At 46.0% G+C, this 27,468-nt stretch overlaps 1 protein-coding gene across 17 annotated transcripts in view; it reads left to right on the top strand.

Annotated features, from left to right (window-relative positions):
• Nucleotides 1-27,468, top strand: part of LOC103180312 (neural cell adhesion molecule 1) — a 238,670-nt gene that overhangs the window by 137,593 nt on the left and 73,609 nt on the right. For 16 of the 17 annotated variants that reach the window (XM_042343873.1, XM_042343866.1, XM_042343867.1 and 13 more), the window contains exons 1-7: nt 17,711-17,840; nt 18,946-19,155; nt 20,579-20,722; nt 20,876-21,013; nt 21,597-21,714; nt 23,448-23,611; nt 24,779-24,921. In XM_042343873.1, the coding sequence (XP_042199807.1) occupies nt 17,711-17,840; nt 18,946-19,155; nt 20,579-20,722; nt 20,876-21,013; nt 21,597-21,714; nt 23,448-23,611; nt 24,779-24,921 (1,047 nt within the window). Of the gene's footprint in view, nt 1-17,710; nt 17,841-18,945; nt 19,156-20,578; nt 20,723-20,875; nt 21,014-21,596; nt 21,715-23,447; nt 23,612-24,778; nt 24,922-27,468 lie in introns of those variants that run through there. The other variant, XM_042343868.1, reaches the window with a different exon arrangement.

A 27,468-nucleotide genomic window follows, 5' to 3' on the forward strand; every position in this document is an offset into this window, starting at 1 on the left:
TCAGAGCGCTTCACAGTAGCGGAGCCCGACTCCGAGCCCGGAGCAGGGGTGGGGGAGGAGATGGTAAGCACGGTCGAAAAGGAAGGTTTTCAGGCGGGACTGGAAAAAAAGGGGAGAGGGGGGTGCAAGGCGATGGGATTGAGGGAGAGCTTCCCGGAGTTTCAGGGCCGTGACCTTTATAATAATTCTACGGGGCGATTGATTGTTGCCGCGATTGGGTTTATCGTCGGTGAGTTTCTGTCCGTGGTCGTCTTGTGTCTGCAGAAGACGCAGGTGGACGCTGCAGTGGAAGTGCGCACTTGGCACGTTGCGTAAGATTAAAAATAAATTCGCTGTCGGCAGATGTGATCACTGATACAGTCACATCAGTAATCAACCCCAGTGATGTATGGCTGGGTCAATAATCACACCCTTCTGTTTTATAAACACTCGCATCCTGCTGGCTGTATGTGTGTGTGCATCTGGTGATGATAACAACACTTGTCTGACCTCACAACTCAGCCCCTTATCCACGTTCAACCTTTAATTATATTCCCATCCTTCCCTCATCCGAGCCTGACCCGATGGATCAGGAGGGGCGGAGGGCGGGAAGGGTAGGGGTAGGAGGGTGACCGAAGGCCGATCGAAGCGGTGGGTCTAAGACACTAGTCTGCATGAAAAACACTAACTGTGCGCAATTGGCTGCATCGTTTCGCTCACAAAATATACAGTCAATTTACTTTACTGTGTTTCCTTGAAGCGCTTTAAGACGTCTAGAAGATGTGATGAGGCGCTATGTCAAATGCAGGGATTGTTATTAATATATAATCGCAAATTCCAAATGTCCTGTTGCTAAGTAGCTGTCGAATGCGCTTCCAGAATACACAGTCACTGCACTTCACAGGCCACCACACTTTACAGTAAATCCTGTGAAGTTCTTTGAGATGTAATAAGGCATTATATTAAACTCTAGGATTATTGTTATTATTCTTAGATCGAAAACTCTGGGCACATGAATTCACCTTCACTTCCATTGATTCCTTTCTCTTTTTTTTGACAATCAAAACCACGCGAGTTGCAATGTCCTGTGAATCCAACAGAACGGCGCTTTGCAAAAATGAAAAGAAAGTCCTATAATCGTAGTCAAAGGCCAGGAAGAGAGGTAACTACAACTTCATAACGTCGAGGAAGTATCTGCATGTGACCGGAACTTTGTTGAAGGGTTCAGTAATCCAGCAGGTGAAGATACTGCCTTATCTAGTTGTAATATGTGTTTAAGAAGAAATCCAATTCACACGACTGACGGTGGGAAAATTGCTGGATAGGTTTAAGGCTTTAGCATGACATTTCTGATCAGAAGGGTTTATGGAAGAAACTAACTGTCTTCTTTAAGTTGAAAGGCTTATCAGCAGAAGGTCTTAAACATGACTGCAATTTGCTTTCCGACGTAATCCTTGAAAAATTCTTATTGTTTCTATATTTCTCTCAGCCGTGTTGAGAGCGTTAGCATCAATCACCATTAAAGTATGTTCTTAAGAGTTGAGAAGCCACAAAAAGCAATAATAATGTTTCCGAACAGGTCATTTGGTCATTTGAAATGTACTTATATAATAATCTGATATAGCAGTGGATATAGCACCTTATCACGGCTTCTAGACGGCACAAAGCAGTTCACAGGATATACTGTAAAGTGAATTGACTGTATATTTTGTGGTCGAAATGCAACAGCGCACAGCAGCGTCCCACAAACAGTCGTGGATTGAGTGACCACATTTATTTTAAGGGATTATTACACCAGAAAAAGCGATCCGCCAATCAACTAACAACCGGATTCCTATTTTGCTAAGTAAACAGAGGCGTGTGGAGTTAGGAAACTTGCCCAACATTTCGCCCGGCCCGGGAATCAAACCCAGATCCTCTCGCTTGCGAGGCGAGCGCTCTCACACTAAGCTAAAGGTTCCACTTACTCGCTGTAAGACCAGGAAGTACCTGTGTGGGTGCGGTGGAAATCCTAAAATGCCTTCTGGACTTGAGCATATAGACACTGCAGTGATCGTACAGTTTGTTGGCGGAAGCAGTCACACAGGTTCAGGTGACGAAGTCCCATTCGGCCCATTTGATCTCATCCTCCCAGAAAACCCACCGGCGAGATACAATACAATTTACACTTAGACGGCGCTTTTTGCATCGGGAGGACATGTCAAAGCACTTAAGGAGAGGTTCAGATGCCCAACGACTCGGTTTGTGAAGTTCCTTTTTTTTAAAAATTGCATTTTCAGGAGAGGGCACGAATTTAACGCTTTGTTATTCTACGAAAATTCTTGTTTTTTTTTCTTATTTAAAAAGAAATTCCAATTGAATCGCAGTGACCTTTACGTGACGTTCATTGGCTTCATTACCCTCTCGTATTGCCTGTGTATCAGGCGTGTGGGCACTACTGGAAGCTCGAGTTGCTAACATGCTCGTGACCCTGGAGTTACCACCGTTTGTGGGCAGATTTACAGTTAACAAATTACAACTCACTTTGCTTTGCCTTTGACCCAGAAAGGCAGGGAGGGAGTTTGGACATTTTCCTCACCTTCATTACCCACATTTTGGAATGTAAAAATACTAATCACAATAATAATCCTAGCATTTGATCCAGCGCCTTTCACATCAGGAGGATGTCTCAAAGCGCTTCACAGAATATACTGTAAACAGAAGTGACTGTATTCTGTGAAGGGCTTTGAGACGTCCAGAAGACGTGATAGGGCCCCATATCAAATGCGAGGATTATTATTAATAATTTGGTAACCAATTTACATCCGACAGTATCTCATGAACAGCCATGAAAGTGAATGACCAATTTTTGCCTGGGGATTGTTGGCCAGGACACTGGAAGAAACTGTCCTTTGACTTTCGTTGGAGACTTGAATTTCTGGAGTTTACTGTACAGTTTTATGATCTTCTTTCATCCAATGGATTATTGGAATATTCTATTGGAATATTCTGTGTCGTTGGGAGTTTTATCAGACGTAATCGTGAGATCTTTCATGAATCACTGATGGAATATCTTCTTTGAAATGAGTAATTTATTGAAACAGACAACTGATGCTTTTCAACATCTAAAAATACAGTCCAGTGTTGTTTATTTTGATGGTGACAGTGATGGTAGCGGAGGGAAAACTATCATTCCAAAGTAGAACTTAAATAGGATTCATTGATTTATAGCTTTATGCTTGTAGGAGAGGATTATAAAATAAGTAGATTTCGGAAAGCTGTCTGACAGGAGACTTAAAGAATCAGTATTATACAATGCTCGTGGCTGAATGTGATATCAGTTCTCTGCATGTGCTTAAGAGCGATAAACTGCCGTGACATCGAATAAGCCAAAAAACTCATCCTTGCCAGTGTTATCGGACGAATGAAAGTCATTATTTCGGAGCCTGTTGTTGGTTTGCGATATTAGAAAGCACACGGGTGCTTGGCGGAGGGAAAGGTAACATGGAGTTGCTGAGGGGGGTGGTGGGGGGGTGGGGGCTGAATCGGTTTCAAGGTGAACACACTTCGCAAAGCTGGACAAGACCGTTGTAAATCCAGAGATGCTGCTTGTTGGCTGCCCAGCCCATTGGGCTCATCAGTGAGACATTTCTCAAGCTCAAACCCTCCCAGGGGCAGGGCAGTTCTGGACGTTTACTGCACCACATGCAGTTATTAAGACTTTTAATTTAATTATAGCATAGCGGTAAGAAGAAAGCCTCTTCTGATCATTTCAGCAGAGACGGGAATGTAACAGTGCAGAATAACGTTCCTCAGTTAATGGCTTCGTCAGTTGCCGCGTGGTCTCCAACCAGCTTGTTGTGTTGCTGTTAATTTGGTAGCCGGGCTGTCGGGGTTTGAGGTTTAGCAGCGAGACTGGGGCTGAGTGGCAACTGCAAACCATCTGTTCTGCTTTTGGCTGCCATCTTGTTAACCGTGGCTACCAAGGCTTTGGATTTGGTAGCCACTCTGCTGGGCAGGTACTGGAGTGTTATTGTTGTGTGGCTGGGTTTGCCTTGTTACTGGGAATGAAGAAGAATTATCGATGAAGAGAGGCTGCGAGCTCTTACCAATGACACAGAAACTGTTATGAACATCCTCCGGCGCGGGAAGCATTGTAATTATTGGTTACTCTGCCCAAAAGATGATATTGATTTGGTTTGATTTCTTGTCCCTTAACAGGGAGACTTTGTATTAAAATTGTGTATGTGGGTGGGGGGGGGGTGGGGGTTGGAGAAGCTTTGCATTTTGCTGTCATAATTTTTTACATATGAATGCCAAGGAAGAACTGGGCTTGTCTGGTTTGGACATTTAATAGTAATGTTTGATGTCAGGACATCTTGCTCCTGTCTAGTGTGTGTAACTAACAGTTAATAATAATCATTACATTTCATACAACTCTTTCCACGCCAGGTGAACATCTCACAGGCTTTAACGTAAAGTGTTGTGGCGGTGTGTTGCTTCGGTAAGTATTTAGGTCCCTGGGAGTAAATTATCTGTAGCTTTGGTGAGGAATGGTCTGAGATTCCATGGACAAGTTAAGAGGCCGTTTCTGTTTCATCTTCTCCTGGGAAGCCATCACTTACAAGTCCTGGCGACGGTTCCACTGGCGCTGGCTTCATCCTTAAGTACCAGAGCCAAGCAAGTAGCCATTCCTCATGTCTGTGCTGTGAGTGTTGGCAGCTTAGCTGACTGTGGAAGAAGTCAGAGAAAGGCTCTCCCCTGGCCTGATACCCACACACTTACCCACAGGCATTTCCAGCCTCGGGATTGGGAACAATATTCCTGTTTAATTTTCCGCTCCCTGACCCAGAGAAGCTGAAGCTAATTGTAGAGTTGCCTACCGCTCCTACAGCGCTGACTGGGGAATCAGAGCTGCGATATTCTGGGCTTGTGTGGCCCAGTTTCACTCTGTGAGTAATGAATTTACCAACTCAGGCGTCAGCCGGGCTGAATCCTTTCGCCGCTATTAACTGTCTCCAACTTCTAAATCAAAGCGAGACCCTTTGAGCCAATTCTTTTCTGGAAAGATTGTTGGCCAGGGAGCTATGAGAAATTCCCTTCTCTTTCCCAATGATTCCAAAGGATCTTTAACATCCACCGAAACAGGCAGGTGGGTCCTCAGTTTAACAACGCCAACAACAACTTGCGATTGCGTAGCGCCTCTCGCGTAGGGGGTAGCGACAGTTTAATTTAGCATCTAATCTGAAGGACGACACCTTCGACAGTATAGCACTTTGTTAGGCTGGACTGTGTGTGAGCTCAGAATCCCGACGTGGAATTCAACCTACAATTTTCTGACTTGCCAGGGGAGAGTGCTACCAACTGAGCCAGGCTGGCATCTTTATACGTTAGAAATGATCCGGTAAAATCTGGCTTTTAACAGCTTCAACAGGTTTCGTGGCGTGGCACGGTTAGGGCCTGAATGCTAGACTCATTTGAGAAACAGCTTGAAACGGTGATGGGAGGACGTGTCGTGTATTTCGAATGAGATCAAGTGGCCAAAGGGCCTTCTTCGTCTGATTCTCCTTTGTGGTCTCTGTTGATCTTGTTGCGCTGAGAAACTGAATGCTCATTATCCCGCTGATGACTATCTGAAATGTACAGGCAGGAGGCACTGGGGCACGGAAGACTTCACAAGCAGCCACGGGGTTACAGTGGGTTCGAGGCAAACCTGCGGCAGCTTTGAGATATTTAGTGCACGTAAACTCTCGAGATTTCAGACTGGCTCAGTTGACTGCACGCTCGCCTGCACGTCAGATTAAGCTCAGTTGGACTTGAGCTGACAGCCTGAGACTGACACACAGCTTCTCCGAGAACACTTGCACTGCAGTGTTTTCGTAGTCGAGACACGAAACCGAGGTCTCCATCCACCTGCCTTTTCAGGTGGATTTCAAAGAAACCTTCGCACGATTCAGAAGGAGAAAGAAGGCTTTGGCAGTGCCTCAGCCAACAGCTCTGCAGATAATATTGGGTCATTTACCTGGACGCTGTAGCGAGACCTTGCTGGCATTAATAGCTCCCTGCCTTTGCTAGGAATACAAAGCCTGCACTCACTTGTGAGGCGCTCAGAGATATTACGCACCGTGTCAGCGATCAAGTCAGCTGCTGACTTGGCCCTTGAATTCACAACTGCAGGGCATAGATGCGAGCGAGACTGACATTGTGTTGCTGTGGCTGAATTTTTACTGAGTATCTTATTACCTCTCGAACGGTTCAGGGATCACACTTCTGCTGTTTGTTTTAGTGGAGAAATCCAATAATCCTTGTGTCAGCCCGACTCAGTCAGCAGCCCTCTCACCTCTGAGTCAGATGATTGTGGCTTCAAATCCCACATCAGGACTTTGAACTGACCTAGTCTAACACAGAAGTGCCATCATTCAGATGAGACGTTAAACCAAGGCTAAAAAGCTAAAAGACAATCCCCCAAATAAAATCAGTCACTCACTCCACGACTGTTTGTGGGACATTGCTGTGTGCAAATTGGCTGCCGCATTTACCTACAAATACAATCACTTCACCTTACATGAGAATCGTGTGAAGCGCGTTGAGATATCTCAACGTGATAAGGCACGGTTTATCCTAATACAGTAAAATTTAGATTTATATTGCGTCTCTCACATCAGGAAGACTATTATAATAATGATAAAAATCCTTACATTTGATATAACGCCTTATCATGTCACCAAGATGTCTCAAAGCACTCACAGGAGATACTGTAAAGTGGATTAACTGTGTATGTTGTGGGTGGAAATGGGACTAACAATAACGGTTCGGCACCTGAGCCTGAGGTGAGGGTCGGGGTGGGGAGAGGGAGGGGAAAGATGATCAAATGCGTGGTCAAAGAGAGAGAGGTCATGAGATGAACCTTAATAACGGAATGGTTAAATTAGGGCCGGGGTAGAGAACAGAAGGGTTGCGGTTGACTTAAGTCCCTTTGCAAAAGCCACACCAAATGTGTGATTCACCCCAGGCTGTCACTGTTCTGCAAAAGCCATTCACAGCGGTTAATAAAAACAAATCATTCTGCATGAAGTAAAAAAACAATTCCTCGTTGAGATCCATAATGCTTTTGGAATCATTTACCGTGGGAAAAACGTAACGCAGCTCGACTTCAGATCATCATTTCAGACTGCCCCACTGATATTTCACATTTATTTAATGGATGATGATAGGAATGTAAGGTCAAGAGGAGTCCATTCAGCCCACGCAGCCTGCTCCACCATTTCATGGCTGATTTTCAAAGTCATTCGCGATTAAATAGATTAAATAGATTCACAGGAACCTAATTGTTTTATAATTTCACACTTTGTTTCATTACAATAGGCTGACTGTTTTCTTTCAGTAATTATTTAACAATGTTTTAAGCACCAACCTTTAATCCTGGAGGAGAGGCAATGATGCACCTCAGCTCTTAGCATCTGCTGCCCACAAATCAAGCCGAACCTACTGTGTGAAGCAAATGACCACGTACATAAGTTTGGTGGAAATCAGTAAACTTTTTTTTTGCGCTCTCGACGCATTCTACCAATTTTCTTTTACCAATCTGTTGTCATTTTCGAATCCTGTAGCTCTCAGTGGTTGGAGCACTCGCCTCGCAAGCGAGAGGATCTGGGTTCGATTCCCGACAGGGCGAAACGTTGGGCAAGTTTCCTTACTCCACACGCCTCTGTTTACCCAACAGTAACTGTGAATCTGGTTGTTAGTTGATTGGCGGATCGCTTTACCGCGGGTGACAATCGATTCTAAATAAATAAAATAATAATAATTTGGTCACTCGATCCACCACGGTTTGTGAGGACGCTGCTGTGCGCAATTGGCTGCCGCGTTTCGCCCACAAAACGTACAGTCAATTCACTTTACAGTGTATCCTGTGAAGCGCTTTGAGACGTCTTCAAGACGTGATAGGGCGCCGTGTCAGATGCAAGGATTGTTATTATTATTTTTCAGATGAACAAAATGGACGCAATCTGGGGTCGCTTGACCTCCAGCTCACAGGCCGGGTGCGGGAAGTGACCTTGACAGAGACCCAGATGCCGGCCAATTTTCTTGCGGTTTAAGAGCGCCACTTAAAAATCGAAGCGCAAATTTACCCGTTGAATTTTTTTTGAAAAAAATGAATCAGATGAATCGATTTTCACCAACGCTGAATAGAAGATATCACGGGGACGATATGAAGTCTTGACATCTCACCTTAGATTTTCGTTGCCGCTTCTGACGTGGTAATGTTCTTGGAACTGTTTCATAGAATCATAGAATTTTACAGCACAGAAGGAGGCCATTCGGCCCATCGTGTCTGTGCCGGCTCTTCGAAAAGAGTTATCCAAATCAATCCCACTCCCCCGCTCTCTCCCCGTAGCTCTGCAAACTTGTCCTCCCCAAATAATTACCTACTTCTCTCTTAAAAATTGTTATCGGATCGGCTTCCACCAACCCATTTCAGGCTGTTTGGTGGGAATCTGAACACCGTGATAAATAAATCTTGTGAACTCGTTCTCTCGTATACCTTCATCCGCTTATTGATCTTTCTCTCTGAGAACCAACTGTCCGAGTTAATCCAGCTGTTTCTCCGATGGGATAACACTCCCAACCGTTATAAAGCCGTGTGAATCTCCCAAATAAGGAGAAGCTATGAATCGGCTGCAAGTGATAGCTTTCTGAGTGATTTCAGTCATCAAATTTGACTTTCAGTTCTGCCTCGCTTGGAACTCGTATAATGAAGGATGGCACTCCCAATACGGTGGTGGGGCTGTGCTCTCCTCTCATCCCCTCCTTCTCTCCTCCCTTCCTCTCTCCGCCATCCCTGTTCTCCATTCCTCTCTTCTCCCCGGAAGACATTCCCCCCACACGGTCTTGTCCACGTGGTTGTTCAATTTATAGCCTATGTAGTGAGTGCCAGCAGCTGTTTTGACTCTGCCACATCACCACCAAACCAGGACTTGTCTTTGTGCAAGATCCATGCAACACAATATCTCGGCATTTCGCAGGGCTACACCCACAAACACATACAGTCGCTACTCTTTGCAGTGAATCCTGTGAAGCGCTTTGAGACGTCCTTCTGATTTGGAACAGTTCTGTATCAAGTGTAAGGATTTTTATTATTATTATTTTATTCGCAATATTATTATCGAGCAGTAGACGGCATCCACTTTGCCATAAATTACTACAAACGTCCTGAACCAGGAAAACTGGGCATGAATTTCACTGGGAGCAGGAATTCATCCCGTTCGGCACCTGTTAACCCTAATGGAAAAGTTTCCCAACAGTGTTTTCAATGGCGAGCTATGTGGTGTTAGCTTGCTCAACTCCAGCAGATATTCCATGCAGCCTACGCTATCCTGAATCCTGGGGGAGAGTGCACATTGCCTTTCAGATGTGGGAATTTATTATAATAATAATAATCCTTGCATTTGACATAGCACCTTATCACATCTCAAAGCACTTCACAGAATATACCGTAAAGCGAATTGACTGTATATTTCAATGTAGAGGTGGCATACGTGGAACTCTTAGTCAAGTGTGGACACTCTTAAGCATGGTGATGTGCCTCCCGAGTGTCTCAGACACCCGGCTGACCAAAGGAAAAAGGAACTAGGAACCACAGCTTGGATTTGGTTGGTCCTGGCTCAGGACTAGTTAATGAGGAGAGAACAAACTCATTCATTGGAAACCTTTTTTCCTCTCTTAGGTTGGATAACATCTTTTCAATTCGTTTGATATAATTAATGCCTTATACGTGCATAACTAATTACCGCAAGAAAAAGCCCGTTTCACGATTACAGCAAACTCTCATCTCTCATCTTGTAGCTGTTTCTTCTCAGGATATTGAATCGTGGACTTGACTTTATCCACACGTCAAAGAAAATTGTGTTTTCAAACATTATTCAGTGGCGTCGATGCATTCAGTAATAAATTGGGCTTTAATTGGGTGCACTAATCCATATGGTTTGCAAAGAAATGTTTTAAATAGCAATCAAATTCATTATAAAGCTGAAACCTTTTTCTTTTCTTTGTTCTGCTAATGAACCTCAACTGTTCTCGCTGCTAAATGCAGCAAACCCTTACTGTTTGCTCCTTTTCAATGTTGCGTTGAGTGATTTTGCCTACACTGCACTGTGATTGATCAGCACTCTGGCCTTAAGACAGACACAGCTTTATCAAGAAGATGTTCTTTACTTAGTATTGATTGTACTGAAGTCGATCTGGCCAATAATAATAAGAGTAAATCCTTGCATTTGATACAGCGCCTCATCACGTCTTCAGAACGTCTCAAAACACTTCACAGAATATAATAATAATAATCCTTGCATTTCATATAGCGCTTTTCACATCTTCTCGATGTCTCAAAGCGCTTCACAGAATATACTGTAAAGTGAATCGACTGTATATTTTGTGGGCGAAACGCGGCAGCCAATTGTGCACAGCAGCGACCCCACAAACAGTCGCGGATTGAGTGACCAAATGATTATTTTTTTTTGAAGGAATTATTATCCCCGGAAAAGCGATCCGCCAATCGACTAACAACCGGGATCCTACTAACTGCTGGGTAAACAGAGGCGTGTAAGCTTTTTGTATCTTCCTTTGCCACTGGTTGGCTTCAGTGAATGAGATGCCTGTCCTCATATTCCAGTCTCTGAATCATGCGGAAGATCTCACACAGTGAGGCTGTATTAATCATAAAGAGGGCTCTGTGCCCCTTGTTAAGGGTTTGCGGGAGAAGGCGATGCCAAGAGCAGAACAGTTTGTGGGAATGTAAAATGAACAAAAAACACAATGGGCCTTTTTTTTCCACACTCGAGCGAAACTGCGAATTTCCTTTTCCACTGGCCGCAGGAAAGTGGTGGATGTTTGTTGCGTTTAAAGGTGCTCTGGCCTTCCCATCTCTCGCTCACACCGCACAGCCAGCTTAGTTCTGCGGCCTTTTTTGCCTCCTCTTCTTTCCCCCCAACACCCCCCCCCCCCACACTTTTCATCATGGCTTTGTGATCGTTCGTTTCCTCTTGGAGAACTGCAGTCTCCGCACGGCAGCCTTTTCTGTGTCCAGGGTCGATGCTTCACGTATAACAGGACGAGGCGCTCTTGTGATGGTGGGAGACCCGAGAGAGAGATGGTCAGGCTTACTCCCCCATCCCGCCCAGCCCCATTCTCAATTGCTTCAAAACATATAATGAAAATAAATCGGTTACTTCAATCCACGGCTGTTTGTGGGGTCGCTGCTGTGCGCAATTGGCTGCCGTGTTTCGCCCACAAAATATACAGTCGATTCACTTTACAGTATATTCGGTGAAACGCTTTGAGATGTTTCGAAGACGTGATAAGGCGCTACATCAGATGCAAGGATTATTATTCCCGTTTTAAAATTCTTCTTCATGGCTTCAAAGGGAACAAAGCCTCTTGGGATCCAAATAAAATCCTGTTTAATCTTTTCTAAAACCTCAGCGCTTTACATTCAACGCAACGCCTTTCACGGGGCCGACTGGAAGCCTGAAACCGTCTGGCGTGAGCTGAGAGGAGGGACAGGAGAGAGTACGTGCTCTCTTACGCCGAACCGAGGATGGGTTTATTTTCGCATTCAGCCAGAAAATAGTGCCAGGCTCCTGGTAATCTTGTCGCTTTGCTCTTCCCCCAAACGGGCATGTTCAATTACATAAAAACCCAAGTGATTTTAACAGAGGTCGGTAGTGTGTTACACTGTGCCGGATGCACTCTGAGTAACATGCACAGTAACGTTCCTTCAATTATCGAACGATGCGATTGTCGCTTTGCAAACTGAACATCTGTGAACTGCAGCACCTAATTAGTTCCAAAACATTTGTCTCGAAAGTAGACTTCAAATGTATCCTTTTGTCTAGCTTTCGGATCCAACAAAAGCGTGATTAAGCGGGATCTTTCTCTCTCTCTCTCTCTGTCTTGCTCTCTCTCTCTCTCTCTCTCGTTGCTTTAAGTGCGAAGTGGCTGTCATATCTGATTTCTGTTGAACCGAGAGAACATTCAACGGAGATCTGCTGGCAGGACTGCTAATGAGGACACAGGGAGAACGCAGTGTGGCTTGTCTCCCAGGTCAGGCTGATACACCCGTTCCATTGTGCATTTAGGTATAACCAATTAATGAGAAGAAACGATTTGGGGTTTTCCAGCATGTACAAAAGAATCTTTTGTCTGTCTGCGTGCAACGGGAGGAATGACCCCAGAAAATGCAACGGACTACCGCAGCCTTTGATTCGGAAGAAATTCTTCAGCTTCCATCTGACGAGAGTTTACGCAGAGCAGCCGGTGACGTTCTGCCCTGAAATAATAGTAATGATAATAATATTTACATCTGATATAGCACCTTGGCGTCGGGAGCGCGTTCCAAAGTGCTTCGGAGGTTCTTACTGTGAAGTGGAGTGACGTGTGTGTGTTTATGGGCAAAAGTGGCAGCCAATTTGCCCACAGTAATGACCAATTTTATTTGGGAGATTGTTGGCCAGGACACCAGAACAAACTCCCTTCTCTTTTCGAATGGTGTCATGGGATCTTATTGTGCAAAGAGCTTTTTGAAAGTTTTTTTTCCCCCCGATGAGTTGCCCTATCAAATACTATTTTATGATTTTAATATCTTTACCGTCTGATTTCAGAATAACATCTCATTTTACTGCCATTCTATTCTCTCTTGAATCGATTCTCTTTGCTGCACAATGTAAATTTCTGGAAGTATTTTAACACCAGACATGAGAAATGCTAATGGACATGCGTTATGATAGGATTACAATAGTATTCGATGCCCCTATGGTGTAAGCTATCTTTTTTATTGGTTATGAAAGTGCAACTTACTCTCACATTAAAGATAATTGAACACTTTTAAGAGATTTCCAGCATCCACACTCATACAAAAAGCTTACATTTTCTTTGATATAGAAATGATCTCAAGCGAAGCTGTCACCTTTTTTGGCATTTTATCCAAAAAAATTTTTTTTTTGTACAACAGCAACAAAATTACATTTACAGAGCGCCTTTCACGGTCGGCGGGAGGACTTCCCAAAGTGCTGAACAGTAGATATCGGGGCCCGAGCCTGGGGAAGGGGGGGTGTAGGGGTGAGGGAAGGCAGAGAGGTGGGAGGGAGACCAAAGGCACGGTCGAAGAGAAGGGTCTTGAGACCGGCCTTGAAGGAGGCGAGGGAGGAGGCGAGGCGAAGGGACCGTGAGATGGAGTTCCAGAGTGTGGGGGCAGAGAGGCTGAAAGCCCGACCACCGATGGATGGTAGGGCGGTTCGGGCAGGAGACATGGAGCAGGCTGGAGCCTGATGAATGGAGGGAGCGGGCAGCTTGGCAGGGACTCAGCGGGTCAGAGCGGTAGGAGGGGGCAAAGCCATGGACGGTCTTAAAGGTGAGGACTAATAATAGTGTAAATTGTTCTGTTATTCAAGAAAGTAAAGTCTTCGGAATCGGGCTCGTGTGACGAGATCCAGCGAGTTACAGAAGCGTGTGATTTGATTGTTCTAGTTTGTGGTGGTGCCGTGATTTCAAAGCTTTCTCATTTGTGTCTGCGTCAGAATGAATGCCATCAAAATAATTTTCGTAGAAAAATAGAAACAGAGGAGGCCATTCAGCCCCTCGAGCCTGTTCAGCCATTCTATAAGAGCACGGCTGATCTCTACCTCAAGTCCAATTACCCGCCCTTGCCCCGTATCCCTTAATACCCTGACCTGTATTTGATGTGGCGTCATCAAAACATTTCAAAGCGCTTCACACGATACTGTGAAGTGTAGTGACTGTGTATTGTAGGCGAAACCCGACAGCCAATTGTGCACACAGCAAGTAAGGTCCCACGAACAGCTATGGAGCGAGTGACCGATCTTGTTTGGGGGATTATGTTCTAATCAGTCATCGGAAGGATGTCATCTCCAACATGGAGATTCCCCCCAGCGCTGTATGGGAACCAAGTCTTTGGATTCTGACGCAGAGTCGAGAGTGCTGCCAACTGAGACAGATCGACACCGAGAAATAAAATGAATAAACATTGCACTTGCATCTAAAGCAATGTCTTTTCACGTCAACAAGAAGCAAAGCTAAAATTCAATACTTTTCAGTCAACGAGTTGGTTTGCACTGAAATTCCTGTACGCAAAGACAGAAGCTAATCCTCACTAACTGTGCTCCACTAACAACAGGGGAACAAATCACCAACGTTAATCTATATTTCGTGAAACGGGATGTGGGCCCGATATAGAGGGTCGGGACATTGGGAAAACTGCCAACACTTTGAAAGAGTGCTGTGGAACCTCTAAATCTAAGGTGATTAACTAAACGAGACCTTGGTTCGTCTCATTCAAAAAGCGCATCGGGGTTGGGACACGGAGAGTACGAAATGATAAACGGTTTTGACAAGGTGAATAAGTCGAAGCTATTTCCACTGGTCGGGGAGTCAGTGACTTGGGGAATTATAAGACAATCACAAGAAGAGTAAAATGAGAGTTTAGGTTAATATGTGAGGTTCCTTTTCCTTATTAATTATAATCACTCCAATCCTGTAAAGCTCTTCGAGACATCCTCTCTTGCAAATGGAGTCTTTGATCCATTGTCTTTCATGTGTGGAGGATGTCTCAAATCGCTTCACAGGATTTAATAATAATGATAATAATCCTTGCATTTGATACAGCGCCTTATCACGTCTTCGATACGTCTCAAAGCGCTTCACAGAATATACTGTAAAGTGAATTGACTGTGTACTTTGTCGGCGAATGTGCCAGTCAATTTGCACACAACAGTGTCCCACCAAGTGTGTCCTGGTTCTTGTCCAGTGACCCCCTATCGTGGATCCTGGGTGAGGATGAGATGGGACTTGGCAGTTGATCGGTCCCTGATACTCATGGTCTGGTCGCACAGGAGGATGGTCTTATGGAGGAGGTGACCGTAAGCACGATCAAAAAGGAAGATCTTCAGGGGGGATTTGAAAGTGGGGAGGGAGGAATGGGGCAAGGCAGAGGGACTGAGGGAGAGAGTTCCAGAGTTTCAGGGCATAGTGGCAAAACTCTGAAATACCCAATGAATGTGGAGGATCGTTGGCTAGGACACGAGGAGAAATTACCTTCTCTTGTAGAGTAGTGCAATGAGATGTTTAGCATCTACTTGGATACACAACCGGTCTGGTTTTCACACCTCAACAAAGGGCAGAACATCTTGACACACATAGCCCAGTTCGGCAATGGAGTGTCAGCCAAGACAACAGCATATGCCCAAGTCAGGCTCAAACCCGCGACTCAAAGGCTAGCGTGCTGTCAAATGTGCCAAGCTGATGGACCATGCAAATATGTCCCAGCAAAGAATGGAGGGCTGCTTTCCCTTTATACAGCCCCTTTCGTGTCAGGAGGATGTTACCCTGCATGTTTTTAACAATACATTTTTTAATAATAATTCTCAAGCGCTCAACAGAACCGAGCCAGGCCGGGGAGGGAGCAAGTCGGATTGACTCAATTTGCAATGCAGATAACGATAATAAATCATCCTTGCATTTGGTGTAGCACCTTCCAGGTCTGGAGGATGTCTCAAAGCGCTTCACAGGATGTACGGTGAGGTGGAAGTGATTTTGTGTCTCCAGGCGAATGTCTGCCGGAAAATTTGCGCGTGGCAAACGCAGAGCCTTTCGAGGTTCCAGGAGTCTTTGAGGCTCTAAAATATTCGGCGTATCAATCGAGGGGGAAAAAAAGGGCATTATTTTTAATTGAACCGCACGCGTCATTTATTAATACAAAGCCTCAGAAATAACTAATAGGATTTGTAATCTGGATTTAATCAACTCGGCGATGCTGATGTGGAAGCAAAGCTCAGTTGGGGAAATGGCGACCATTTGGCTGATAAATTTTTGGGGTTGGGGGGTAATTCGGACTCGGAAGACCGCGTCGATATCTAATTGCCATCCGATCCTTTCCCGAGTTGAACTCGATTGCGGCACTTAAGCCGAGAAGAGGATCTGTCCCGCAGATAAATGAGACCCCAAGCCAAGTTGCTTCATTAGAAGGCAGGGCTAACGTTGCCAGAGCAACAAGAAGCGTAGCAAGATTGCTTCACCCGGGAGAGAATGTACTCAGCTCTTTTCATTACACATTCTCGGCGCAGTTTCTCAGAACCAAAAGCGTCATACCTGCCGGTTGCCTTGGTGTACAGAGAAAAGAGCCTGGGCGATGAATCGAAGGTGTAAGACGTTTTTAACGTGTCACTCACTGTCGGAAGCAATAGCGTATTTCTGTTGTTTTTTTTTTGTAAAGCCTGAAGCACCGGATCCACACATCTTCACCGTGGGCTCCTTAAACAAGTCAGCCAAGACCGGTTCTGCCACCTTTGTTCGGGGAATAAAATTAAGATTGATTTGGTGATTGAAAAAAAAATGCCCGTTGGAAGTGACTGAGATGTGGAATGTTTAAGACGGCGGAGATATCTCTCTCTCTCTCTCTCTCTCTCTCTCTGTGTCTCTCTCTCTCTCTCAAGTGGACTTTCTGTTGGGAGATTGCACTCATGTGTCTATTGTAGATGGTGTGCAATATTACCCCAATCTAAGGTGAAGATTTTGTAATCCAAATAGAAAATGTCTGCTTTGTTCCCACCCCCCGCCCCAGGCAGAGACACTGCAGGGAAGATGTGATGGGTAGTGAGTGCCTTCTACTATATTGGGAATTTGGCATTAATTTGGCGCCAACTGTTTCATTACAGTCAGAGTGTTTGGTAGTTTCGTCCTAAAACGAATCTCCTAGCCAGAGCAGAGCGAACACTGTTTACGTGGAGAATTTGGAACATGTCCCTGTGAGTAGGATGGAGTACTGGCTCTGGCTTTGAATGCTCTCTCTCTCTCTCTGTCCCGCTCTCTGCCTGTTCCGTGCGCACCAGGAACATGCTGAGAAGGAAGGCGGTTGCTCTATTGTTGGTTGTTAATGTTCCTGCCGCGATCAATCACGTCCTGTTCCTCGCAGGAATTTATTGGGGACTCACCCAATCTCGGTGGTGCTTCACTAGTTTCTGGGTGACTTGAGCACAAGGTGTCCAGATGGATTGCGTATAAGTGAACACAGCAGCCAATTTGAGCAAAGCGATGCCCCCACAAAACAGCCGTGAAGTGAATGGAAATTTGTTCATTGCCTTTCCACCATTAGTGGTGCCCAATCCGATTTCCGTTCCTTGCTACACCACTGTTATAACGGGGGGAAAAAAATCAGTTAAATCACTAAATGTACCCGACAGAGCAAATATATACAATATCTAGCACTGAGGTTTTAGCTGGTTTAGATTCTCAGCAGTTACCCCAACGCACACTCTTAGCTCCCCACAAGCCTGGACTCTTGCCAACCTGCGCCTAATACTTTCCGGAATTAGGTAAGCAGGATGCATCTCTCCGAGGATGGGGGGAAAGAGAGAGAGAGAGCGAGAGAGGGCATTCCATGCCAACAATCCACCTCTGGGATTTCTTCGTGCAGGTGGGATGCGTGGAATTCTCACGCATGGTTCGGATGCTCTTAAGCAACGGTGATCGGTTTCCGCACGTGTCAAGACACCCTGCTGACCCCAAAATAAAATTAAATAAAACCTCTAACCTGTGAAACTTCCTGCCTCAGGCTCTGTGCCTCACACGCTCTCCATCTGCCTTCCAATCCCATGAAGGCCGTGATGCAAATTCAAGTTGTCGTTGAGTAAATAGAGCCAATAAGATAAGCACTGCTCCTCTGCTCCATGTGGTTATTCGTGTGATGCTGATATCCCGTGAGCTCTACACAGTGTCTCACCTCTGCTGTTCTCTTTCAGTTTCGCTGCAGGTGGACATTATGCCATCCCAGGGGGAAGTTAGCGTGGGAGAATCCAAATTTTTTCAATGCTCAGGTAAGATGTCTGCTGTGTGCAGCCATACAAGTAAACTCAGTGGCTGCAAAGATTAACAGAAGGGATCCTACTGCGTGCATTAATAATGATAATAATAATAATATACCTTACAGTAAATCCTGTGAAGCGCTTTGAGCCATCTTTCCGACATGAAAGGTGCTTTGCCAAATGCAAGGATAATTATTATCATTATCTGCATTGTAAATGATTGGAGTCGTTGATCCAGTGTCTTTCATGTCTGGAGGATGTCTCAAATGGCTTCACAGGATTTAAATAAAAATAATCCTTGCGCCTTATCACATCTTTGAGACATCTCAAAGCGTTTCACAGGATAATACTGTACAGTGAATTCCCTTTATATTTTGTGGGTGAACCGTGTTGTCTTTATGTAGTGTGTTGTCCAAAATGCGCTATGAAAAGCTACCAGTGACCCGTGAGCAAGGAAATCTGTTATCAATATTATAAGTTGGGAACCCGATTATCAAAGCATTACAGAAGATGATTGGTGATGTATCACTGATAACCTACTTAGTATTGAACTCGAGTTTGTGTTTGCTCTGTCGTGTCATTGATATAGTAGTGCATTTGATTGTCCTTCCGACAAGTCACTTCAGGAAAGATGGTGAGGCTTTAGAGGGGATGCAGAGGAGGCTTACCGGGGGAGTGATTCCGGGGATGAAGGGTTACAGTTATGAGGAGAGATTGGAGAGGCTGGACTTGTTTTCTTCAGAGCAGAGAAGGATGGTGGTGACTGGTGGTGGGGACCTGATAGAGGTGCGGCAAGAAGTCCACCAACAAGAGCACCAATGAAATGTGGAGTGGGAAATATATACCGCTGGCAGGCAAGTGACAAGTGGCAGTGTAAATGCAGAGAGCAAGGTTGAACACTCGTGTTTGAGGGAGGGAGGGAGGGAGGGAGTGTGTGTTGAGTGTGCGTGTTCACAATTGGTTGCCAAGTTTCACCCACAAAATATACAGTCAATCCACTTTACAGTAAATCCTATGAAGCGCTTGAAGACGTGATAAGGCACTGTGTCAAACGCAAGGTTTATTATCATTATTATTACTATATTATTATTATTATTATATTATCGTCTTCCCTCAGTGACTGGGGAGGCCAGCATCATCTCTTGGTTTCTGCCCAATGGCGACAAGATCGTCCCAAACCAGCAGCGTATCTCCGTGATCCTGAGCGACGTGTCTTCGAGCCTGACGCTGTACAACGCGAACATCGACGACGCCGGCATCTACAAGTGCGTGGCGACCTCCAATGACGGCAATGAGTCGGAAGCCACCGTCAACGTCAAGATATACCGTGAGCGTCCTGGCAACTTTTGCTTTTTATTGTTCGTTTTTATTTTATTTTATTTTTATTTTTTTTTGACCTCAAGAAAATAATGTCGGGAGTTCGCAAACCGAGCCGCGGATCGGTAGATGGACACGAGGCGGGCGGGTTTTGCAGAGGAGCAGGAAATGCTACGCTGGGGGGGCTGCAGAACTCTCCCCCTCTCGTGCCAATAGGCCGTGGATTACGGCTGGATCCAGTCAAGACCGAGCTGGAGAGATTTTTGTTAGGTCAGGGCATCGAGGGATACGGGGCAAAGGGCCCGGGGTAATTGGACTCGAAGGGACACATCAGCCACGATCTTATAGAATGGCGGAACAGGCTCGAGGGGCTGAATGGACTCCTCCTCCTGTCTCTTCGTTCCTGAGGACACCGCACTGCGATTCTTGTTTTACATCCCTGAAGTGACGGCGCTTTGAGCCCAACAGTTCTGTTCGATAATTTTAAATCCAATTAATGTCAGTGGGAACCATAAATCACAGGCGGGGAGTACAGTGGACAGACATCGATTCCGTCCAGTCAGTAAGATAGATCGCTCGGGCCTCGGTCGAGGTTTCGAAAACCCTCCTTTGAAGCACAATTCAAAAGATCACCTTGGAAAAATTCAGTGCTAAAGCTCTTTGAAAGTACTTTCCGAGCGCCTGTGTTTTTTTTAACCCCGTTGTTTGTCTGAGCTTCAGTCTCGGGTGATTTTTTTCTGATACATCAGGAAGTTTGCTCTGAGTTTATCTCTGCCGTGCGCTGCTAGGCTCTTACCGAGCTTTGCTTCTGTTCCCCCATTAACTAACGCAGTTGTTCAAGGTGACAGCCTGACTCAGCTGATAAGTGCCCTCAGGTGGACATCAAGATGAAGGGAGTTTCTCCTGGTGCCCCAACTGACAACTCCCATGTCAACTCATTCATGGGACGTGACTATGTGCAAAATTGGCTGTCGTGTTTGTCCACAGCTCTTCCCTCCCCACCACCCCTTCCTCCCCCCCCCCCCCACACACACACACCCCTTTCAAAGAGTCCTTGTCATCTCTTGGGCACGAGGAGTAGGGTTTGCACCCCCTCTTCTTCTCTGGTCGAACGCAAAGCTAAATTTTCAAAGGAATTGTGCTTCCGTAAGCCCCAGATGGGCTTACGGAAGCACAATTCCTCCCTCCCTCCCTCCCTCCCTCCCTCAAGACCCGTCTCAAGATCCTCCTCTTCGAACAGTGCCTTCCACCCCTCCTGATCCCAACCACCAGCTTAGATGTGGATCCCTGACTGTCCAGCATCTTGGGACACGTCCTCCTGACGTGAACGGCGCTGTGTAAACGTAATTTGTTGTTGTCATAATAATAATTTAATAATAATAATAATAATAATCCTGGCATTTGACCTGGCCCCTCATCGCCTTGCCTTGCAGAGAAGCTGGAGTTCAGGAACGCGCCTTCTCCCCAGGAGTTCAAAGAGGGGGACGATGCAGTTATCATCTGCGACACAGTCAGCTCCCCGCCACCCACCATCACCTGGAAACACGGAGGACGAGACGTGGTGCTGAAGAAAGACGGTACGTCAGTCACGGCTGTCGCTGCTCCTCTCGGCCTACGATGTTGTTGGCGGCGCGCGCTTGCGCTTTCCGGCCCGGCGCGCTTGCGAAACCCGCACGCTTGGAAGGTAAGGTCAACTCTCGACTCACGCTCTCTGCTCCTGTTGCCTGCAGTTCGCTTCACTATGCTGTCCAACAATTATCTGCAAATCCGGAACATCAAGAAGACGGACGAAGGGGTCTACAGGTGTGAGGGAAGAATCGCCGCCAGGGGGGAGATCAAGTTCAAGGACATCAGTGTCATTGTCAACGGTGAGCTTCGACTCGTCAGTCAGCTTTCACGCTCGCCTACGCGCACACAGTCACCACACTTTGTAGCAGTGAATCCTGCCAAGTGCTTCAAGACCGTTCGACAAAGCACGCGACAACGTACCAAAACCCAAGGAATATTTGTGTGGACTGTCAGAGTCCTGTCGAAATGCCATCCAAAAAAGAACAGAGAAATAATAATAATGCGGTCACTTCAATCCACGACTGTCTGTGGGACGCCGCTGAGCGCAATTGGCTGCCGCGTTTCGCCCACAAAATATTCACGGTCGATTCACTTGACGGTATATTCTGCGAAGCGCTTTGAGAGACGTCTTGAAGACCTGAGGAGGCGCTGTATCAAATGTATTTAAGGGAAAGCTAGATAGGTACATGAGGAAGAAAGGAATAGAAGGTTGTGCTTGAAGGCTTAGTTGAGGAAGGGCAGGAGGAAGCTCATGGGGAGCGTAAACACCGACCAGTTGGGCCGAATGGCCTGTTTCTGTGCTGTATATTCTAATGTATGTAAATGCAAGGATTATTATTGTTATTATTATATTGAAGTGAAAAAAAAACTTTGTCTTTTCAGTTCCTCCGAGTATCCGCGTGTGGGAGACGCTGGTGAACGCCACAGCGCTGATTAATCAGTCCGTTACACTAGTCTGCGATGCTGAGGGCTTTCCGCAGCCCAAGGTCACCTGGCAGAGGTAAGATGAATAAGGGTACTTAAACGGAGAGTGAAACAGCTCGTACTCATTAGCACTGATTTGCGCTACGCCTGAAATTCGCCCAGATGTTGTTCCGAAAAAGGTGATGATTCGCCCACAGAAATACACAGAGTCGCTACTCTTCACAGCATATCCTGCGAAGCGCTTTTTGAGACGTCTCCACGACGAAAACTAGAATGGCTGTAATCTGTGGCGCAAACCTGCAACTAAAAGGTTAACGCTGCTTCTAATTCCTACGCTGATAAAAGTGCGTCTGATTTCACCCCCTCCTCAACCCCTACCCCACGATGGTCACATTTTTCAGCTACTGTTTGACTATAACTGCGTTACGTGTTTTTTATCCGATGGCCCGCGCATCGGCCCCGCAGCTGTCTTGTCGAGTGCGCAGTAATTACAGCTGATCGCAAAGAGATTTTGTGTCCGACGTCTTCAGAGTGTGTTTTTTTCCCCCCCCCCAGTCTTTCTCCTTCATTGAACGCAACTGGGGGTCATTAAGTTTGTAAGCTTCAGCTTAGGCTGTAACCGGGATTCGAGTTGAACTGATAACTCGTAAGACACCACTTTAATCGTGAGCAAAGTGGTCTTGCATTGCCCTTGTGTACTTTAACAGGGTTTATTACAAGAACAAGTTGCATTTATACTGTGCCCTTCACACAGACGGAGTGCCGTAAACCCACAACTAAAACCTGGGGGAGAAAGACAAATGTCAGGGTATTTATTTGCTGCGAGTGACGAAATACACTCGTCCCGAAGAATTCAAGTCAGAAACTTGCAGCGGACATTTAGAAAGCTTTGCAAACTGTCTTCTGAAAAGGTCAAATCTGATCAACTCCGTCGTGAACCTCTTTTCGAGTATCGGAAGCGCTTTGTGCCCCATGTAGACCGTGGCATTTTCTGGAAAACACAGCTTGACGTTTGAACGTTAGAAGCGGAAATTATACAGGAGGCTTGCAACTGTGAAAAGAATAATTACCGTGGTTAGCTGGGGATGGGTCAATTCTAAATTCGTGAGGATAGCCAGTCGTCGACGAGAGGACGAGGAAATAGGATAGTCATCGGAAGAGCGAAAGCAGAGTTTAGGAGATTTTCGCACAGGGGAGTTGTTGGGTCGTGGAATGGTAAGATGTTAGAGGAAAAGAAGTCTGATGTCTTTTTTCGAGAGGGCAATAGAGACAGGTATGTGAAAGGTGGAGAGTGTAGGGGGTATGGGGACGGGGTCTTGGCAACGGGAATGGAATGAACAAGTTACTCTGAGAACCAGGGGCAGACTCATAAAGGACCGAACGTTGCTCAGTGAACGCCTGTGATTCTAATCCTAAACTCGTGTTGCTGTCGCTGTGCGCGCTTAACACCCCCCCCACCACTCCCTCCCCACGGAAAGCCAACTGGGGAGATGCTGAGCCGAAAGGTTTGAAACAGGCAGTTGAGTCGCTTTTATGAAGTCCCTGGAAACTGATGCGTTAAAACAAAAAGAACTTCCTTGTGATCCAACAAAGTAGATCTAGTTTCTTGACATGGCTTTCTTCATGGTTTCCCTTTGCAGGAACCAAGTTAAGTTGAATTTACATTTCCTGTCGAGGCCAACGCTCCTCCTGATCGGGTGCTGGGCCCGCGGGGCCACAAGTTGTCCGTTGAAACCCTCCGAGACGTTCCAAACGATCATGTTGTCGTGGTATTTCTCTGAAGATAATTCTTGCGATATTGCCTTCCAGGGATGATGAGTTGATCGAGGCAGATGGCGAGAAGTACATTATGCGCGAGGATGGATCCCAACTCGTTATAAACAAAGTCGGGGAAAATGATGACGGCGATTACATCTGCATCGCAGAGAACAAGGCTGGCGATTTCGAGATGGAGATCACCCTCAAAGTCTTTGGTAAAAGAAGCTAAATATTGTGGAGCCCCGTAGCTCACTCGCCTTCACAAGCGAGAGGACCCGGGTTTGATTCCCGGGCAGGGCCAAACCTTGGGCATGTTTCCTTAGCCCACGCGCCTCTGTTTACCCGGCTGTGAGTAGGAACCCGGTTGTTAGTCAGTTGGTAGATCGCTTTTCCGGGGGCAATAACACCTTCAAAATTTTGTTGACAAAATAAGCATTTGATCACACAATCCACGCCGCGTTTCGCCTACAAAACATGCAGCCAATTCCCTTTACGGTATATGCCGCGAAGCGCTTTGAGACGTCTCGAAGACGCGACAGGACGCCGGATCAAATGCGAGGAGTGTTATTTTTATTGCTGCTACTGTGATGTGGAGTCCTGTAGCTCAGTGGTTAGAGCACTCGCTTTGCAAGTGAGAGACCTGAGTTCAATTCCAGGCAGAGGGCGAAACCTTGGGCAAGTTTCCTTACTCCACACAGAGCCTAATAATAATCCCTCCAAAACCAAATAAATAATAAATTGGTCATTTTCAATCCACGACTGTTTGTGGGACATTGCTGTGCGCAATTGGCTGCCGCGTTCGCCCACAAATATACAGTCAATTCACTTTACAGTCTATTCTGTGAAGCGCTTTGGGACGTCCTCCCGACGTGAAAAGCGCTATATCAAATGCGAGGATTATTATTATTATGTGGCCTTCGGGAGTCTTTCCGCCTGATTTCCATGTGTTGCGGTGTTCCTCCCACCAGAGGGCCGTGGCGAGCTGTGAGAAATGACAGGGCTCCCTCCAGTGGCGAGTTGTCGGCTTGAGAAGATGGTCGTCATTTCGGTCCAGAGTTGAAGCCCACTTTTTGAGTGTTATCTGCTGGCCACGGTTCACGATGGGCCGAATGGTCTCCTTCTCCGCTGCAGTAGTACTCTTATGATCCTACCAACGCCCCCGACCGGCAGTTACAGACTTAAATAAGGAATCCACTGAGTTGGTGAGCAGTAATTAGTGGCTGAAACAGGTTGAGGACAGGACCCTGGGATTGGTATCAAAATTTTGAGACGTCTCGAAGACGAGATAAGGCGCTGCATCAAGTGCAAGGATTATTATCGTCGTCATTGTTATTGCCTCTTGTGTCGCTAACCGGAATTTTTTCCATTCTCGTCGATCACAGTGAAGCCCGAAATTACCTACGTGGAGAACAAGACTGCCGTGGAGCTTGAAGACCAGATAATCCTGACCTGCGAGGCGAAAGGAGACCCCACTCCAACCATCATCTGGTCCAAGGGCACCCACACTTACCAAGATGGCGAGCAGGTAAAAAAAAAACGCTCGCCTTATGCCATTTGGAACTAAACGGGGTTGAACTTGCATCGTTTTCACCCAAAGGGGGATAGATGAGCACAATATCACTGCGTATTGTCACTGCGATCCACCAACAAAGGCACTCGCTCGCTCACCAGCAAGAAAAGATCGCGAACACTTAGCAGTTTTGAATCTCTCCCCGCATCTCTATTCTTTTGCCTGTCTCACGTTTGTCACTAAGCCGTGCATGTTCTCCCCGGCAATAAAGAGGAGCTAGACATCAGCTGGGACTCTGGGCATAGAGGCGTTCCAGTTGACATCGACAGATGGAACAAAAATAGCTTTGTTTAAAGGGAATATTTTTCAGTGGCCTGTTTTCTAAAGGCTATTCTGTGTGAGAGAGCAACAAACCTGGGTAGCCCCTGACATCTAAATGCCACGTGGTCTCCAAAGGCGTCATCAGCTATTGGGCTTTCTGATGTTGCTGTGAGGAAATCAAGTCTCTTCCCAAATCCATGTAGACATGTGCGTACGTGTGTGAACTTGTGTTCATGAGTGTGTCTGTGTATACGTATGTGTGCGCATGTAAATGTGTCCATGTATTTGTTTACGTTCTGTGTAAGTATTTGTGGAGTCCTGTGGTGTATTGGTTGGAGCATTCACCTCGCAAGCGAGACATTAAGACAAGTTTCCTTACTCCCACGCCTCTGTTTACCCGGCAGTAAGTAGGAACCCGGTTGTTAGTCGATTGGCGGATCGCTTTTCCAGGGGTAATAATCCCTTAAAAAATGTAATAATAATAATAATTTGGTCACACAACTCACGACTGATTGTGGAGACGCTGCTGCTGTGCGCAATTGGCTGTCGCATTTCGCCCACAAAATATACAGTCAATACACTTTACACTATATCCTGTGAAGCGCTTTGAGACGTCTCGAAGATGTGATAAGGCGCTATACCAAATGCAAGGAGTATTATTATTACTACCCATGTATGTATATATGCGCGTGTGTCTGTGTGTGCATGTGTGTGTATGTTTGTGTGTGCGTGTGTGTACTTGTGTCACGTGTGTTTGTGAATCTGTGTATGTGATTCATCTCTTACCGTTATTCTGTTGTGGGCCTTGGACTTCATTGCACCAGAGTACCAGCTTTTGACACGGGAAAACTTGTGGAAAGATCTAAATTTTCTCCCTCCCCATTTTCCCTCTCCCTCGTTACCCCCTCTTCCCCCCCCCCCCCCCACTCCCCCCAATCCAACCATAACATGGCCTGAACACTTCTGCATGTCGTGCATCTGGGCTTGCAATTTGAATGCAAAGATGTGAGGATATAAGCTGCTGACCGTTATTTCCTGATCCAATCTTGTCAGTGAGGTCCCGGGGCAAATATTCTCGAACCTCAAAAATACACACCGTATTACACTCATTCACAATGCCTCTACTCTTATGTTCCTCAGCTGTTCTTTTAACATACGTTCGATCATTGTATGGACTGCTCCCGCCACCTCAGAACAATATTGGGGTCATTTTAGGAGTAAATTCATACGGTTAATTACATCGAATTATCAAATGTACCTGGTGTATTGGAGATAAATGCCCCCCACTCCCTCTTCACCTTTCCCTCTTCCTTACCTCTTTCTTCCCCCTTTTTTTCCTTCCCCCTTTTCCCTCGCCCCCATTTTCCCTCTCTCCACCCCCTTTATCCAGCTCGCTCCACACACCGTTCAAATTAGTGACATTCAGGAAGCCAAGCATTGGCATTGTGGCTTGCGGATTTCGGCTTTGCAGCACTTCATCTGAGTGCTGGGTTTTAATATGAATCCTCTCGGAGATCTCTGGCACACCACATCCGAGCGGGTTTGTAGTAAATGTTAAAAGCGTCACCCAACAAATTGACCTGACTACAGCTCCACAATCTGACGATTCCCAGAGATGAGCCAAGGCAGTCTTTAACCAAAGAATCGGCCCGGTAATTGAGTGTTTAGAAATGTTGCATTCAGATCCCAGTAACATTAAGTTTTAATGAATGCAGGTAATCCAGCAGATAAGAGTTGGCAGTGGAACTCCTGAGAAACGTAATCACACCGTGATCGGACTCCACTTCTTGACTTTCGTTTAAAATTAGGCAACATTAAAAATTGATCAGTTAATCTCAGTTCAGCGAAACAGATGTAATGCATGGGGTCATTGGTGGCGGGCTGTCCTTCTGTTTGTGTATGCAAGTGTGTGCTTCTCGCTGCCAAATGCATGCATTTTTGCATAATTAGTACTGGTGGAATAACAACAGCCGCTCACGATGAAGAAGGTTCCAAAGACCACAAACATCCAACCGAGGCTTAATAGCTTCTGTTTTTGGAACAGCCAACCGCAAACCATTTGCCTAGACTAACTGTTCTAGTGGAAGAGTCTCAGTAGACAATGAACAGTGTGTTGGAAAATTAGCCTAAACAACAGACACTGGCATGTGTATCGGGGAAGCAAGGTAGGAGGTTTGCCTTCTGGGGGGGGTCGAACGGTTCCGTTTACATTGGGAATAACTGACCTCGATGCATGCGGAG

This window comes from Callorhinchus milii, unplaced genomic scaffold (assembly GCF_018977255.1).
Source record: "Callorhinchus milii isolate IMCB2004 unplaced genomic scaffold, IMCB_Cmil_1.0 Scaffold25, whole genome shotgun sequence".
NCBI classification, from domain to species: domain Eukaryota; kingdom Metazoa; phylum Chordata; class Chondrichthyes; order Chimaeriformes; family Callorhinchidae; genus Callorhinchus; species Callorhinchus milii.